The following is an 18220-nucleotide window of genomic DNA, read 5'->3' on the forward strand; positions in this document are numbered from 1 at the left end:
TCTCCCCTTAGTCCTCTCCAGGTTGAACAAAGTGACCTCAGCCACTCCACAAAAGGCTTCCCCTTCAAACACTTCATCATCCTTGTGGCTCTCATTTGGATGGTTTCTGATAGCTTGATGTCTTTTTTTATATTGTGATGCCCAAAACTACACACAGGACTCAAGGTGAGGCTGCAATTTCTTCCTATTTTAAAAGGTTCAAATTAAGGTGCAGTGTTTTTTAATAGTATGGTGAGACATACAGTGGAATGGTCACAGCTTGTACTTAAGCTGTTCTGTACCAACTACTATCTTGCCTAAAGTAAGAGAAGTTGAGTAAGTATTAAATGATCCTTACTCTGGTATTTGCTCTCAGCTTTTCATAGTCAGAAGTTAAAGGCATTCCTCAGATGAAATTCATATCTGGATCATAGTGTTAAGTAATCATCAATTGAATATTTCTGTATGCTGCTAGATAAAAAGATCTTTTAATGACCTGTTTCTGATTTTTCTCATCTAAAATGGGGCTGTATTTTGAGTCCTAAAAATAACAGATTTATTACAGATACCTTTTGAACAGAGGCAAAGAAATGTTACCTAATAATTCAGAGATACATACACACTTGTCTTCAGTTATGTGATTATTTTTATCCTTTAATGTAAACTGAAGGAGCAAGGAGCTTGCTTATGAAATTAATATGGAAAGACTAGATTGAAAAATACAGCTACAACCCTGCCTATGGCTGCATGCCTGGATGGCCTCAAACCAAGTTGTACTCGGTTCAAACTGAATTAACTATAGTGATATCCAAAGCAAGGATTTAAGCTATAATAACATAGCTCTTGCAGTGGCCCTGAGCTGTTCCAAGGTAGGATTTTGTAACCATGCCCAAAGATAATGCACAGCTTTCTCTTCAGCATGACTGCAATAGACAGGCTGGTGTGAAGGCCACCTCTCCATGTTCCTACCTGCCTCAGCCATGGTACTTAACTGGTTCTTGGAGTCATTTAGAGGGCTAATGGCAGGGTTCAATTTTACTTTCTCAAGTATCCATTAAAGCTGATTTTTTTGGCATCCTTTTTGGTTTTGAAGTTCTGTCTTTTAGCATTCATTGTTTGCTTTTCAATGTTAGCAACTTTGGTATGAGCAAGTTCCTTTAACCTTTTTGATGAAAATTGCAGTAGATGAAAAATACCTTTCTTCAGAGAAGCAAGCCTAACAGTATAAGGGCAAAGTATTCAGCATAAATAATTACATACATTTTTGAGTGTAAGGCTCAAAAATGTAAGTGAGTTGCTTAGTACGTATAACAGCACTGAGAGAAACTTGAGCCTTTTCCTTGTTGGCAGGTGGTGTTACTCGAATGACAGTCTCTCTGGTGGTGATTATGTTTGAGCTAACCGGAGGCCTGGAGTACATCGTACCTCTTATGGCTGCAGCTGTCACAAGCAAGTGGGTGGCAGATGCCTTTGGGAAAGAAGGGATCTATGAAGCTCACATTCATCTGAATGGTTACCCCTTCCTGGATGTGAAGGATGAGTTCACCCACCGCACCCTGGCCACTGACGTGATGAGACCGAGGCGTGGCGAAGCTCCTCTCTCTGTGCTGACACAGGACAGCATGACAGTGGAGGATGTGGAGACACTCATCAAAGAGACTGATTACAATGGCTTTCCAGTGGTGGTTTCTAAAGACTCAGAGAGACTTATTGGATTTGCACAGAGACGAGAGCTGATCCTTGCAATAAGTAAGTAGAGTATCAATGTCCAAAAGATTGATTTTGAAAGCAGTTTAGACAAGATAGGAGGTTAACGGTGTTGTTCACTTTGAAGAATGGATAAACAAGCACCAAATCTAACTTTTTCTTCAAATCTGACTTTTACTGGTTACTAGGACATGGAAGCTTTTCTATTGCATCATACAACCTGAAAGAATTTTGTGGGCTTCACCCTTGTGGGTTTAATTTTGCTGTCACGCAAAAGAGTGACAAATAACAAATAAAATTCTTCTAGAGACAACAGAGAAAAACTGAACTCATATGCCAGAATTTTTGTCAGAACCAGACCAAAAGCCAGTGTAGTGATGTTTCTTTCCCTCTCCATAGGCTTCCAGAAGCAGCTGGGGCATTTATGAACTTTGCTCATCCAGTGATGAAATAGCCTGTGCTCCCTTCTGGTGTTCTATCTCAGTTTTTTCTCACATGCAGGCTTTTAGTGCTACAGGTGGAAAGTTTTCAGTGCACAATATTTTTTGGTAAAGATGGGTGAATTTTATCTGGCATGTAGTGGATAGCTGGCTGGTTGCCTGAGAACCCAAATCCAGGTCATTAAAGATTTTGTCTGTCAGGTCCTTTCCTGCTTGATCTGATGAATAAGTGGGGATTGAAGAAGTGTATTGGATGACAACAAGTTTTTCCACCTTTTTTGGACCCAGGGCATCCACAACTGCAGAAGTCTGCAAGGCTGGCCCACTGTCTGCTCCCAGTTCTGGCAGTGCTGTGGTGTTGAGAGCCAGCTGGGCAGCCAGGCAGGCAAGATGCCATCTGGGCATGGTTGCCTTGTACTTTGCAGGGGAGTGAAATATCTGGTATATCCAAACATCCTTGACTTGGAATTATTCTTCTCTGCATGGTTTTGTTTCATCCCTGTTGTTCAGGCACCTTAAAAAAGCTGTTATCTCTGATGGAAATTCACATATTTTTCAGACAAGAAGATTAATAAATGAAAAATTTGGGCTATTTTTGAAGGTCACTTTCCAGCTCAGTTCCCACAAAGCTAAAATAAAAATTGAAGTCTTTAAAGCACATGTTTTAGATGTATTTAGCCTACCCTGTGTCTGTCTTTTAAACTGCCCATGCCATGTCATGGATTTAACACTTTGTGCCTTCTTAATTTAATAGTCTTTTGCACCTCCTTTTCAGGAAGGTATGTCAGTGGGAAAATTGCATGGACTGAAGATGCAGAGCCCTCACTTTAAAATGAGAAAGATCAGAGGTTGCTTGAAGTGAGTCAAAGAACTTTGAGGAACTAAGTCTTTTGTTTCAGGTCATAAATGGCAGTGTGTCTGAATGGTCTTGCCAGAAGATGTGAGAAAATGTCAGGCTATGAGCAAAGAAATCAGTTAAAATTAAACTCAGTAAACATTTAGATCAAAATGTTTTCCTGTTCAAAAACTGTTTGACATCTGCATTTTTCAGAGGGAAAGGTACTGTCTCCTGATCAGTTCTGATTAAGAGCATCTTTTATAGGAAATGAGACAGATTTAAAATTAAATTATTACATACATAGATAAGTTTTTCTAAAATCCCCAGCCACCAGTGATCTTTGGTAACCCTTTTCACCTTGGGCTGAGTGTGAGTGCTGCCATTCTGTGCTAACACTATGATAAATGGTTAATCTTTCCAGTATGATTTGTGTCCATGTGACATAAAATCTGGATTTAGTTTCAAAAGACACAGTATATGGTTCCAGTACAGAGCAGGGCAAAGCATGCTAGCAACCTTTTGCATTTTAATCCTCTTTCTCTGAAGTTGCTTTGCCTGAATTTCAGAGTTGGTATTGTTGATCACTACCACAAGGGTAGCTAATGTGTTCTGAACCTCCACCTCGGCTTGCTTCATGGTTGTGATCATGGAGCCATTACACCAGTTCTCCTTAAGATGGTGAAGCATCTCTCATTCACCTGTTCAGGTTCACCTGCTCAGCCTGACAGAGATCCTGGAGTTAATCTCAGAAAAGCATAAGCCCCATCCATGCAGCACTTCAGCCAGGAATGAGGTCTTACCAAAAGCAGAATCAGGCCCTCTCCAGTATCTCTTCTTTCACCAGTATCTCTTTTTGCATGGCGTTGTGCCCTGCAGAATGCATCCTCAGTTTGACCTAGCTCTGGTACCTCTACATAAGAACACCAGGCACTTCACAGAGACATGGTTTAAGTCAAGAATTTCAGGTTCTTTCTCAGACCAAATTAGTTGTGCATCAGTAGTATGGTGGTCCAGGGAATACTCTGTGGAAGTACTCCAGTTCCCTCACACATCTGCCTTCATGGATGAAGGCAATAGGTGCTGGGTCTTGCATCAAATATCCGTTTGCACAAACTTATCTGCCTCATGATTCATTCCTACAAAATTTCTTTCCTACTGAGTGGAGCATGTTCTATAAATGCATCACATACCTGCAAAGTGAATGGCAATGCCATTTCCAATTGCTCAGCAGCATCCTCAGGAGGACTGTGTCCTTCCATTGCTCCTTGTTGAGTAGGCAGGCAGGTGAGGTGGCAGAGTCACCCTTGGGGAAGAGGTGTCTACATTTCAGATGACACCTACTTTACACTCTTACAGAGGGGAGTTTTTGACACTGTAAACTTTTCTTAAATTTGGCCAGCTCCAGCTCCACTGTGCAAAAGGCAGAGCCTTGGACAATAGCCAGGTGGCCTGTATAATATGCTTTTCCCACTGTGGAGTTGAGAGATCAGCAGAGTTGATATAGGCTGTTAAATGTGAACCCCTGAATATGAGAGGCTGTTTCATGTTTGGGAGAATTAATTTGCTCTCTAGCTATGACCAAATCCTGCATAGGTTGGTCTGTAAAACCAGACATTATCATCCATTTGCTTTGCTTTTTCTGTTAATCTGTATCTGTTTTTCTTACCTGCTGACTGCAAAAATTATCTGCTCTTCTGTTTTACCTTTACTCCCACTCCCCCATCCAGTGAGACTGCATACAAAATCCACCATTTTTCTGATGCCACTGAATTACTCCATAGTACTACATCCTTCAAATTTCTCTAGAGAGGTGTTTGACATGGAAGAGTGAAATCATGGCTTTGGCTAATCACTGTTGTTCAGGGTCACTGCTGCCTTGGGAACAGCAATGTGGTAACTGAAATGCTTGGCCCTATTTCTTAGGGTGCAGCTTTGGGAAGGAAATACCTAGCTGTCAAAGGTTTTTATCAAAGGGTGGGAGTTACCTTCAGTTTGATTAATGCTACCTCTTAGCACAGATCATGTATCAAAGAGCTATGCAGGCATATTCACACTTGAAATTGGATGTATGAATTGAAACAAGCTGAGACAAAACTAACATCATTCCTGTAAATTGCAATAGGGCTTATAATATGTGGGGTGAGAAGGTTGAGAATCATATACTGTACTGATGTTAGGTTTGAGCCAGCGCTGCTCCAGTTCCAGAAATATTACAAGGCAATGATCATTAAATGCAGAAAAAAAAAAAAAAAAAAAAAAAAAAAAGCAGCTGAAACATGTTGGAAACCATCACTGTCTACATTACAAGTCGCAGGAGCAGGTTTCTCTCTCTGATTGATGGCAGAGAGTTCCAAGAATATTTACATATGCTTGGAGTATGAGTTCAAGAGCAGAAGCAACCTAGGTTAATTGAAAGCAATAATTTAACTATTTCCAAGAATTTATTAAAAAAATATAAAGTTAAACCCTCAGAGCCAAACACATGATACCCTTATTCTGGGGAATGAAAAGTTGTCTGTCATTTGGAAATCTGTCTCATATGATGTTTATGTGTTGAGTAGAGATGAGGTAAACATTGCAAAGAAAATAAAGTACTCCAATGGTAAGTCTTGGGGCATGCTTTAAGAAAAAGGCTTATAGTGATCGTGCAATCTCCAGATGTAGTGTGATGTTCACTTTGTCATTTGAGCCAAGTATTAATGATAGCTTTTCAACTTCTGAAAATGGTCACACATGTGCTGTTTACCGCTACATTTTTCCTCCCTCTACTATTTTTCCTTTAAGTAAAAAGTTAATTTGTTTTTCCTTTTCAAAATCTAGATATGCAAACTATTTAAGGCATTAAGTGTAAACCCACAAAATTTACCCTGCATGCCAGGGAGGTGTGCTGATGTAGAAAAACACCCACACCACCTCTGGATCCCTGGAATGTGAATTGGTCTTTCCCCAGCTTTGTGTTCATAAATCTGTTCACCATGTCCACATTTTCCCAAATCCACTGAAAAGTTTTTCTCTAAGCCAGCTGGGATCTTACACAGCTGTTGACTCCACTCCTTCAGGCATGTAATAAAGTTTCTGTTGTGATTTTCACAATGGAGGAAATTATGTACAGTGATTTGAATCTGACAGAAATTGGATTAGTGAAGTTTGTGAAATGCAATGAGCTTCATATTTATTCAGAATAGCATTATCCCAACCAAGGAAAAATACGTGCCTATGAAAGTAAGTATCACATTTACTTTTAGGGAGCAATGTCTCAAGCAAATTCAAGGTTACTCCGTGACCCAAATTTCGAGATTTCAGTACATGAAAGACAAAACCAAACCTTGCTTTCTAAAGGAGGAATTCTTTTTTATTATCAGGCTTAATTCACTATCTACACCAATTTTTGTGTTGCACAGAGAATGCGAGACAGCGTCAGGATGGTGTGGTGAGCAACTCCATCGTGTACTTCACCGAAGACCCCCCAGAGCTGCCACCCAACAGTCCCCACCCGCTGAAACTGCGGCGCATTCTCAACCTGAGCCCGTTCACCGTCACCGACCACACCCCGATGGAAACTGTGGTAGATATTTTCCGAAAACTTGGACTCCGGCAGTGCCTGGTGACTCGCAGTGGGTGAGTAGTTGACAGTCAAGTGAATATTTTTATTTTGTCTTATTTTGTATATGGATGAATAAGGGAGTCTCACCCATGTCTCTCTAGGCAGCAAAAGATGTCAGACTCGGAACCAAAATGCTCCTTGCAGGGTGTTATATTTCATTCTGCTCTCCCAAATCCTTAGTGTATTCTCATTTAGATAAGGTTAAAATAAGTAAATAGTTCTGACTTCCACTGTCATTCAGTTTTCAGCAGAGGCAGATCTGGCAAGCAGTATTGTTTGCAAAGACTGTGCCTGTTTTGAGATACCCAGCTAGACTAGATGTTTCTGAAAATTGTGATAAAGGTGTCACTGGAGGAAAATGACTCTGTTCAGCTTTCTTTATTGGATAAAAGAAAGGTGTATAGACCAAAGGCCCTCAAATAATAGCTGAAGGAGGTGAGTAAACATTAAATAGGGGAATAAAAAGCTGTACCATGTGGACTAGACATAACATCCCACAGTTCCAATGGAATTTGAGATGTTTGGGCATCATGGATCATCCCAGGATCTAGTGATAGCAGGACAGCCAAACCACAGCCATGACTTCCAAATGTGGAAGATTAAAACTTATTCTTCTGTTAAAGAGTGTTTTTGTTATTCAAAAACATTGCATATCAGTCGTTATTGTCAGTGCAGTATCCTCAGCATTAAGAAAATAAGAACCGTTATTGGGACACAGATAAAGGTTCTGATTTTTGGTGCCTGGATTAAGAAATTTGTATCTAGACTTTTAGAAGTTATGAGAAATGAAAGGTGGAAAAACTATTAACAATGACATAGTTTCAGTATTCAGTGCCTAATGGTCTTTAAGGACTGGAAGTAAAAAGCCCTTGAATACTGAAGGTTATGAAATTTTTTGACTCTTGGGGCCAGACATCCCATAGGCCTCATCTTTCTTGACAGATATAATTCATTTAGGTTCATATAAATGAAAAATTATCATTTAAATCTGAAGGAATTATGCTGTCAGGCAGTGAGAGTTTCAGAAACCCTGTGCTTTAGCTTACTTTGTGTATTGCCAAGCACTGATACCTTGGGTTTGACTGCTGGTCCTCACAGCCTGAGCCTAAAGAAACTTATTATTTTGTTGCATGAAGTATTAGTTGTTGTAGCTCCTCACTCAGTTATGTTCCCAACAACAAGAGGTAATAAGGCAAAGTATTTCACTTAATTGTCATCGCTGGGGTAGTAGAAATACATGAGGTGATATTACTTTTATAAAAATACAATAATTGGGGAATACTTGAGATGGACAGTACTGTATGGAAACACTCACAAAATGTCCCTGCAGCTGAACAGGGAAAAAATCTGGATGATATATGAGACTGTTGACCTTTCACTTCCTTTTCTCCTATAGGAGGCTGCTGGGTATCATAACTAAAAAGGATGTATTAAGACATATGGCTCAAATGGCAAACCAGGACCCTGAATCTATCATGTTTAACTAGACTGGTAAAGAAGAAGAAAGTAACCCCACAGGAATCCCTCCTAGATTAACACGAAGGCTGTGTTTGGTGTTTCATCTTGCTTAAAGAGAAAAAGGTAACATATATGAGGAATGGCCTGATATGCCTCTGACAGAGGGAGTGGATGCAGGACAGCACTTAGTTAATGAGGAAGGCAGTTCAGAAGCTCTGAGCAGCTGCAGACATCAAGCTGTGTTTCCTTAATGAGGTCCCCAACAGCTCAATTGGAGCACGGGTGGGTGTAAGTGATGAGGCACTTGGAGACAAAGAGCCACGAGCACCAGTGGGAGGCATCAGGGTCACAGGAACTCTTGAGGCAGGTGTGAAGAGTAGCAGACACTGTTTATGTACAAGCTTCTAAGAGATAGGTTTGTGTTCCAAGCCAGAGAGTCTAGATGAGTAATGTCAGTTACTTTTGTTACTGGAATCATGGCTATTTGTTTGTTACTGAGTTACACCATTTTCATGACAGACAAAAATTGGCATATTTTTAAATGAAAGACTTTGTCATCTTCATTTATTTTGTAAATGTTTAATGAATCAAGAATGGAGTTAAATCTTAAGAAAAGAGTAAGATTATGCCTCAAATCACTTTAAAATATAGTGTCCCTTGCTCCCTGCTTTAGTCTTTTGAATTTTATACTGCTTAGCATTGCTGTCAACCAGCTTTCCCTTATAAATGTTGAAATGGGATTTATTTGTAAGAATTTATTATCTCTATGCAATTTTGCATACAAGTACTGTAAAATTTAGTATTTTGTGGTTTGCTGTGGTAACTGGAAAAAACATAGAAGCCCTTAAAATGGTTTTCAAAAGCACTAAAAGGACAGTGGTATCTGTCTCTCATCAATGTTAGTGACAAGAGATTGAATCCCTCACTGTCTTCCTTTATGTACATCACAATTTTTCACAAATGAATGACATTCTGCATTGATTCTTGGTTGTCCACTTAGGTCCTTTTTGTCATTGCTCTTTCTTGGCATTTCTATGTACTTGCCAAGAGATGGTTGAAATCAATTTAACAGTCATATTATTCTGTAAGAGATCTACTTTTTATGCACTCATCAGTCATAGGACTGTGGAATTCCACTCCACAGCACTGTGGTTGGATAAGACCAGAAGGACTGAGAATGCAAATGATCATAGGAAAGCTTTAAGTATTTATCTGTTTGCACCAAGAACACAAGATTTACCAGATCCTGGTAGAGACCTCTAAGTCACTCAGGTAAAAATGTTAAATTTTCCTAAACCCTTGTTCTGGCCCTATGTGAGATGAAGAGGGTTAACCCTTTAGTCAATACTGCTATCAGTAACAAAATACCAAATTGTAGTCTCGGTAACACATAGTTCACACACTGTCCTTGCTTTATAGATGCGAACTTAAAAATTGGAGAAAAGTTGTGCTCTGAATCCTCTTCAGACCTCCTGGTCCCTTAATTTAGGCACCTAAGACCTCTGGTATTTTTGCTCAAATTCACCCAGATAACTGGTGGTGCTTGAATGGTCCTCATGGGCAGAGATACCTTCCATGCCAGAGCAGCCCGTTGCTTACTCCAGCCCAACCAGACTGTCGATCTAACGTGTAGGCAGCGTGCATGGTTACTGTGTCCCTGAACTGAGAGGGCTACTCAGGTGCACCCTGAGTTAGATGCCGATGTTCTATGTCACAAATTCCTCTTCTTATCTCCAGTGACCCCGCTTCCTTCTGGCATGTGTCCCACTGCATTCACTTGGAGTATGGCCTGAATTGCTGAAGCAAAAGAAACGGAAGTAGAGGGACAATTTTAATCTGTTAAGTACTCCACTTAACAATGGTGTTTGCAACAGACTGACATAAATACATATAGCTCTGGCCAAAGCCCATAAATATTTCAGTGTGTACTTTTTGTTAACTGAACAGCTGCAATACAATGTATTATTAAAGGGATATTATTAACACGATGTAAACTATAGGACTGAGCAATCCCTTTCTTCTGAAAATAGGAAATAGAACATAATGTGATTATTTCTTACATTTTTCTGTGAAGCTGTCAGCAGCCAAACTTATAAAAAACCAACCAAATCAACAACAATGCTCATAAACACTAGATTTCCTCATTTGAACAGAGATGCCATCATAGTATCAGTTCATTCCCACAACTGAATCCAAATGGGGCTTTATACAATTGTCAGTCTCTACCCATAACTTCTAGAATCTAAGGGATGTAGACTAAGCTAGAAAGGCTGACTTTTGAGACCAGTCTCATTCTTGGATTAAAACTCTATGACCATGTTCTACTTTCCATGTTTGCTAACAGCAACCAATAGAGTGTATCAACACTGAAAAACATTATAATTTTATGAGAAAAAGACACGCACTTGCCTAAGTGATGTTAATCTGGCTATGAATACAAATTCACATATGTATTGACTTGTCTTATCAGGTTAAACTCAATCTGTGGTTCTGAATACACATGGACTTGTGTGGTTAATTCCCATTAATACCCAGAGGCCTGATTTGCTGAAACCAAGTCACCCTTGTGATAGCTTGTTGACTTGCTTTATTAGACTACTTAGGAAGAGCCCTCAGGGCTTAAAAACAAGATCCAAAAAACAAACATGGTGGTTTGTAGCAAGCACCAGCAGAAGAATTGAGATTTATGGGGTTATTGTGAATGCAGTTTGACCCTGGACTATCACCCAAGTAAAAGGCAGATAAATGTGTGCACAGTTCTGTCAAACACATTTCTTTCTAGAAGGAAAGCTTTAAATACCTAAGGGGTCAGGAGAAAAACCTTTGGACATGTAACCATGTAGTGCTGCTCCTTGTTCCAGTGTCTGTTCAAAAGATGTTAAACCAGAGCAGGGGCTGCTATTTGGCTGTCCAGCAATGGCACATTCATGGCTAACTTCAGCTGCTTGGTGTTATCACCAAGGCTGAGGCTGATGCTAGAATGACATGGAGAGCTTTGAAACAGGACAGACTTTGCTAATTAGGAAACTTCCTCCATGCTACAGGTTTTATTGCCCTTCACACTGGTGTCTGAAAGGAAACACCCTTAATATAAATTAATAACATGCTTATCTCAAAAAATGCAGCTATGATGTTATGATTTAATTTATTTCCCCATAACATGCCCATTATCAGGCACTGTTTTCCATCTATATTCCAAAATTTGTTTCAGAAGGTACTGAATAGACTCCAAGAGACATAGATCTCAGCCCTATGTATTTGAATTTGTAGAGCTCAAGATAGTCACATAGTATTATCAGAGTTATGTGAGTGTTTTAGTATATTCTGATGACTTTATTCAACCTCAGTTCAATCCTTCAATCAGTTGGCCTTCAAAAATGCCCAACTAAACCAAACAGGGGAATAAAAATCTTTGAATAATGGAGATTCAGTATTGTACCTTTGTTTTGCATGAACTGTGTTAAGTTACATTCAGCTCGTGAACTTGAAGCAACCTGTACTGGAAAGTTTATTAATAAAGTACAGAAATGGATGATGTTAGAAAGACCCTTTGGCTGTCCCAGTGGCACTAATTATTAATTCTTATGCTTTGAAGAAGCAGAAAAAGGAAGTTTAAGGATTACAGAAGACTCACTGATTCCGTGTTTGAACGACACTATATTTATGACTATAGTTTTGCTTTGGCTTTGTTTGTTGTTTTGGTTTTTTTAATTGTAGAAAACAGTGTATCTGTTGCACCTTATAAAAAACAATGTTTGGACTCTATTTTTTAAATAAAACTGACTTACAGTACTGGAAACATTTTTTGGATATCTTATTAATTAGAAAAGTATTTCACTTAATGTCTGTATGATTTGTATGTTTTCTTTTCTCACTTTTAGGGATAACTCAAGCCTGAGTTCTAGAGATCTAGGATATCCAATTAAATTATAGGTTAGATAATATTAAGAAGGGAGTTAGTAAAGTTCACACAGTGGACTTTAGAGAATCAGTCTTGACAGCTGGGTATTTTATTTTCAGAGAAAAATGTTTTTTCTTCAGCATCAGAAATACCTTAGAAATCTAAAAAGAGAAGAAAAGCGGTTTATCTAACCAGGTTGTTCTGTCTACAGTGATCATGAAACTTTAAAACTAGATGTTGTGAAGCCACTATGATATATTTTTTTGTATCTGTTTTTCAATTGCACTTTAATTCAGAGCTAAGATCAAAGACTGAAAATGACAGGTTCAATCATCCCCATTTAATTGGATTAAACATACCATAAATCTCTGTCAGAGGCTAAATTCTAGGTAGTAGCAAAGAATATGGGCTTGATCCTGATGAACACTAACTAAGGTGAACATGCCAGCAATATCCTAGATCAAATTAAATAACTCATTTCAGAAGCTGGTTTTGGGTGTCCCATGGCCTTCAACTCATAGCTGTGCCCTTAGCACAACCCAAAACACACACCAAAAACCCAGAAGTCATCAGGCATGCAGCAACTTCAATAAGTAGTAATAATTCCTGTAGTTTGTATTTGGTCATGGGGTTCTGAACTTTAGACCTACCTGTCATCACTTGTGGTGGCGCAGCTGGGAAATGGAATAGAAAATGTTCAGAGGCATTCAGCACTGCCATGGTGCAGCTGTGCTCCACATATCCTGCCCTCCATTCATCCAAACCAGCTGCCTGTTATCATCCATGTGCCTTCTTGATCCTTTAGGGGAGGCTCCTCCTCCACATCTCTTTCCTACAAGCTGTATTATTCCCTTGTGTTGTTCTGCTCCTCTGCTCCAAATGTGATCTTGCTTCTAGCTCCTCACTACTGTGGTGGCCCACTAAGCACAGTCTCACAGACACTGTATCCAAAATGAGAAAGGTGCATCTCTGGTGAAGGGCCTCCACTTATGGCACACAGGATTGTGCGTTGCTGCTTCCTAGAGGACACAGCAAATACAGTGTTGCTGGAATGCTGCACAGAGTTTTTATTTGTTTTTTTGGCTTGCTATTGTTTAGGATCTGGTTATTGAGGTGTCTCTGCCTGAATTAAGGTGCAAACAGTAAATGTCAAGTAGAAAGAGCTAGAAGAGAGCAGGGGAAAGAGAAAGAGTGTGAGAGAGAGACTGAGGAAAGATATTACCACCATGTGGAATTCTGTGATGTCCTGCTGGACCTTCTTCATCCTGGTCTGCTTGCTGGTGGGGGTTCCCATGTTCTTGTGGAGGTATCACTTTTACACAGTCCAAGTCCTGGTTATCCATAAGGCATGGGTTTCTGTTCCCATCTGGCATGGGATGGCACCTATATAAGATATTTCCTTTCTTACAGCTTGCCTTGGTGGGAGCTTTTGTCCAGATTGTTTCCTAGATCTGCCTCACCACACCTGACACCTTCCTGTTGTTGCTGTCAGCGCTTTTCCCACAGTTTGCACAGTGGAATTTTGTCCAGTGTGTTAATTCCAAACTTTCAGCTCTGGTTAGGTCTGGTATTAATGCCTTCCTTTTTGCCATCTGTGGTTATTCAAAGGTCCTGTTGTGGTGGCTTCCCTTGTGGGAACTTTCTTGTTTGACAGTGTGTGAGACTATTTATTGTGCTTCTTGAAGTCCTCACACTATCTTAATGCAATACTAAAAAGATGGACTTCTGAGAAAAATTGCTGCTGCATTTCAAAGATCAATCTAATAGGTTTCACCATCTCAACCAGTAACTAGTGACTCCCCAGTGGGGTCAGTCTGGAGCTGGGAGAGCTGTATCCTAAAGCAGTTATGGGCTCTTAGGTAGAATGAAGTAGGAACTGCTGACCTGTAGCTGCAGCATTTGGTTAACTGTCCATCCCTCCTTTAACCTTATTGTATTCTGAGCATAATTAATATTCTCAGTTTGAGCACCTTACAATCCCTGTTTTAGCGCAGTTAATGATTTCAACCCTTGTTATCTTTCAGAATTATCTTATATAGTCAGGATTAAAATAATTTGGCTACTGGCTTTCCCCAGCCACAGCAGGTAACTGTTTAGGAAGACATAACCATATGTAAAAGCCAGCTTGGGGAGAATCAGTATTTGGCACTTCAGCTGTGTTTCATTTGAGAAATGATTGTGCAGCCTGAACAATCAGTGCACAACTCTCTGTGGGGATTTGGAAAGCCTGATTATTTGTTCCTGGCTTGAACAGCATTTAAAACAATGTTTGTGACCAGCTGATGTTACAAACCCTTCAGATTAACCAATCTTAGTCTACAAAGATTCAGTAAAGGGCACTGAATCAAATGTGCAGATTGCTTAGAAAACAAGACAGTCAACTATATTATCTAGGAAGAGCTGCTTTATTGTCTCAAATTTATGTCCACAGAAACATCCCACTTTCAGGAGAACCATGCCTGGTCTGGTCTCACTACTAGGAAGGAGTAATACCTAAAATATAAAATAATATCTGTTTGTATTGACTGCAACCAATGCTATAGTTTTTCTATCCTATTGCATTCTAAAAGATTACTTTTTTCCCTGAAGTAAGCTCACTGTTTCTACAGTTGCTAGCGAGAGCCATGCACAGTTGGATGTGCAGTGCTGCAGGACTAGTGCATTAAATACTAGTTGAGGATTTCTCCTTTGATGAATGCAGTAAAAATGAGTGGATGCCATAATTGTGCCATGCAAAAGCACCATTCCAAATAATTAAAAAGTCAGATGAACTGTAGTTCTCTGATTCTAAAGATTCCCAACAGGTAAGATTGAAAGGTTGTGAAGCCTTATGATTTATAAAATATATTTGTGTTTAAATAATTTTTAAAGTTGCAATTTGCCTAAAGACAGATTTTACTTACCTAACTCTCAGATTATGTAACCATTAGAATACAAAATTTCCAAATTATGTGCAAGGGGCAACCAGATCATTGAAGTCCCCAAGCCTGGGAAGAGGGAGATACACCTAAGCTCTGCTGTGGTTCCTGGATGAGGGAGAGGACACAAACTCTACCAAAGGCTACAAAATTATCCTGGTCAGCACTGAGATTCAGGAAAGAAATACAATATGTGCCATCAGCAGCCCTTCCCTTTTTTACAGTAACCTCACGGTTAGAGACTCCTTTTTGGGTAAATATCCATGCAATACAGGTTTTGTAGGTGTTGATTTAAGTGCAGCTCGTTAAGTTACCATAGTGCAGATCCTTCTTTCCCAACTGCTGCTCTGGTGGGCCTTCTGCCAAGCCAGAAGGAGCATTCTCCTAAAAGGGACATTTGTAGACTTAAAGATAACTCAGCTAGCTATTCTGAATCACATTGAGATGCAGAATCTGTATCTAAATTGTTATAGGAAACTTAGGCTTCTGCTTATACTCTCATATTTCAGATATTGGGATGTTCACCACATTTTTAGGCCTTGCTGTAGCCTGAACATACTATTTTGCTTCATGTAATTGAAGCTGAAATCTAATAACTATTTGTCACTGGCCAGAATTTTTAAACATGCAGTCACTGCTTGAGATCAATTATAATTTAGATTATTGTACTAATTCTTGATTTTTAATCTCTGTCCAACATTTAAGCACCTGTTGAATAATAATAATATATCTTTTTACCCAATTAATTAATTCAAATGGTACAATAATTAGAGGTACAACAATGGTATAAATAGTCTGCCTGAAGATTTTCCATATCATTGATTGTTAACATTGATGCTGATTTATATTTTGGCCCTGTCTGAACTTTTAAGGAGCACTACTACAAAGCACTAGTCACAGGAATACAAGGAATAAATCATAATCTCCTCTGCACCTCTTTTGTCCAAGCCTGTGGGAACATACATTAAACCATTCCTTTTCTCTCTGTCAGGCCAGGTTTAGGCAATAAAAATCCCTGCCCATTTGATGACTACAGCAACTCCTGCTTAGTAAATCTCTCCATGTCAGGCTGCTTCCTTTCAGATAAAAAGCCACCATTCCAAGATCTGCGTAAGGATAACCAGGTAGGGCAGGTAAGTAACACCTCCATCCCCTCCTCCTTTTCTCACTTTGCTGTTTTTCTCCTCATTCAGTCCCAACCACCCAGTCCCAGCCCATTCTGCCTCTTTGCTGCAGCTGTTCTGTAAGAACTGAAGAACCCCCAAACAAACCAACACATCTGCTCTTCCTGTTCACTTGGGACTTCTGCACAGAATGCAAATTTGGCAGCAACAAAGTCAGTAGCTAAGCTACAGTCTAGCTACCAGCATTATTTCCACCAAATAAATATTCAGTGCTCATGAATTGTAAAAGACAAACCATTGAGGGACTAGAACCAGGGGCCAGCTTGAATACCTGATGACCTGGTACATACAGACCACAGGAACATATACTGCCTCATTTGCTCTATTTCTGGCTTCATGATAGAATTCTGCCTTCTTGCTGCTCAAGCTTCAACAATACAAAGGACAGGAGGAGTTCCTTTTGCCAAGATCCCTTTTTTTTTTCCTCAGAATAATGCCCCATTCATGACACTATGAAGTTTTTTGCCTCCCTTACTGAAGCATTTTCATTCTTTGAACATATACATTAGCCCAGGGATGAAAGCAGCCTTAGCAGTGGTTACATTTGCTCACACACAGGAACAGCAGGTGCTCCTCTCTACCTGGTGACACTCCAGCAGCAGCTGGAGCAGCAGCACAGACACCTCCTCCCCAGCAGAGCTGGAGGCCACTGCTCCTCTGCTTCCTCCCTCCTTCATTGGCTACAGGGCTCTGGGAACAGGGATGCACAGAGGAAAAAGGTGGAGAACTGCAATACTTGGCTGATGATACACCCTCTTTGGACTGACTTTTAAGCTGGTCCTCAGAAGTTCTGGCTGGCCTCTTCTGTCCCACTGCTCCCTCCTGCTAAGCTTTCAGTTAGGGGAGGAGTATTCAGTGAGTAACTGCATCACACCTCACAGCCACACCAGGAATTTCGTTTAGCTTTTCTGCAGTTGCACAAAGTCTGCCTTTCTCAGATCAGTGGAAAACCAAATCTGTGGCTGTGTCTATCACAATTTCATGTGCACTGAGCACAAGAGGCTGGCAGTTTATCACAGTAAACAGCCATGGTCTATCTTTCCTGCCCTGACAAGAGGGCCCCATGGTTTTCCTTACATTTAGATTTCCTCTGAGCTTCAAAGAGAAGATATCAGTTATAACAGTGTTCAAGTACCAGAGGACACTTGGGAGAGGCCAGCATCCTCATGAGATAAAGGAGAGCTAGCAGTGCCACATAGGCACTCTGTGCTGCCTCTGGACCAGCAACTGATATTTTGGGTACATCTGCAACATGTTGGGGCAAACATTCCCCAAGGATGGCTTTAATCTGAAAGGCAGCAGATTTAGACTAGATATTAGGAAGAAATTCTTTACTGTGAGGGTAGCGAGGCAGTGGAACAGGTTTTCCAGAGAAGGTGTGGATGCCTCGTCACTGGATGTGTTCAAGGCCTGATTGAAGGGACTTTGAGTAATCTGGTCAGGTGGAGGGTGTTCCTGTCAGGTGGGGTGGAACTAGAGGATCTTTAAGGTGCCTTCCAACCCAAACATTTCTGTGATTCTGATTTCATTCTGTGCCGCACCGAATGCTCGGGGTGTTCAGTGATCACTGCTCCAGGCTCTAAATTTAGCTGCAGTATTTATTAATCAGCGTTCGGACGACGAGCAGGGCTTTGACAGCGCGTTTCCAGGCACTGAGCGGGGCTGGAGCAGCGGGTCCCGCTAGGCGGCAATCCAGCCCTCGGCACGGCAGCGCCAGCGCGGGGTCCCGGCTGCTCCTGACTTCTGATTCTTGCAGGAATCAACGCTATGTGATTACTTGCCCTAAGTGTGTAATTTGCCTCATGAATTTTCGTAGATATGCCTATTAAAAGCTATTTAAAAATTGTATTTATTTATGTGTTTATTTATTTTAGCTATATATGTTCTGTCAGGAAAAGGAAAGAAAGAAACCTTTTTCTTTGTTTGGAATATTTGGCAGGGCTAAAGCACGACTGTCTGCTTTCGCTCCTTAAACCACATATCACATCTGTAAAAACATAGTGGCAAAAGGAGGAAAAAATAATCTGCGAGGCTTTCCTGGTGGTTTCTATGAGGCTTTCATGTAAACAATACATTTTAGTCAATTATGCATTTAGGTCACAGGAAGAGTTGGTTGAAGGAATTCTTTTGCCATTTCAAAGTCGCTCTCAGGAAGAAAATATAGCCAAGCTGATGGAGCTGGAAGAAACAC

The 18220-nt window shown here is 40.3% G+C and overlaps 1 protein-coding gene across 2 annotated transcripts in view; it reads left to right on the plus strand.

Annotated features, from left to right (window-relative positions):
- CLCN4 (Cl-/H+ antiporter 4) overlaps positions 1 to 11825 on the plus strand; it is a 43795-nt gene extending 31970 nt beyond the window's left edge. For both annotated transcript variants that reach the window (XM_085584398.1, XM_021527758.4), the window contains exons 10-12: positions 1330 to 1728; positions 6366 to 6582; positions 7965 to 11825. In XM_085584398.1, coding sequence (XP_085440524.1) covers positions 1330 to 1728; positions 6366 to 6582; positions 7965 to 8055 — 707 coding nt within the window. In that variant the 3' untranslated portion in view covers positions 8056 to 11825. The remainder of the gene's footprint in view (positions 1 to 1329; positions 1729 to 6365; positions 6583 to 7964) is intronic.
- Positions 11826 to 18220: the final 6395 nt, after the last annotated feature.

This window comes from Lonchura striata, chromosome 1 (assembly GCF_050655825.1).
Source record: "Lonchura striata isolate lonStrDom1 chromosome 1, ASM5065582v1, whole genome shotgun sequence".
NCBI lineage: Eukaryota > Metazoa > Chordata > Aves > Passeriformes > Estrildidae > Lonchura > Lonchura striata.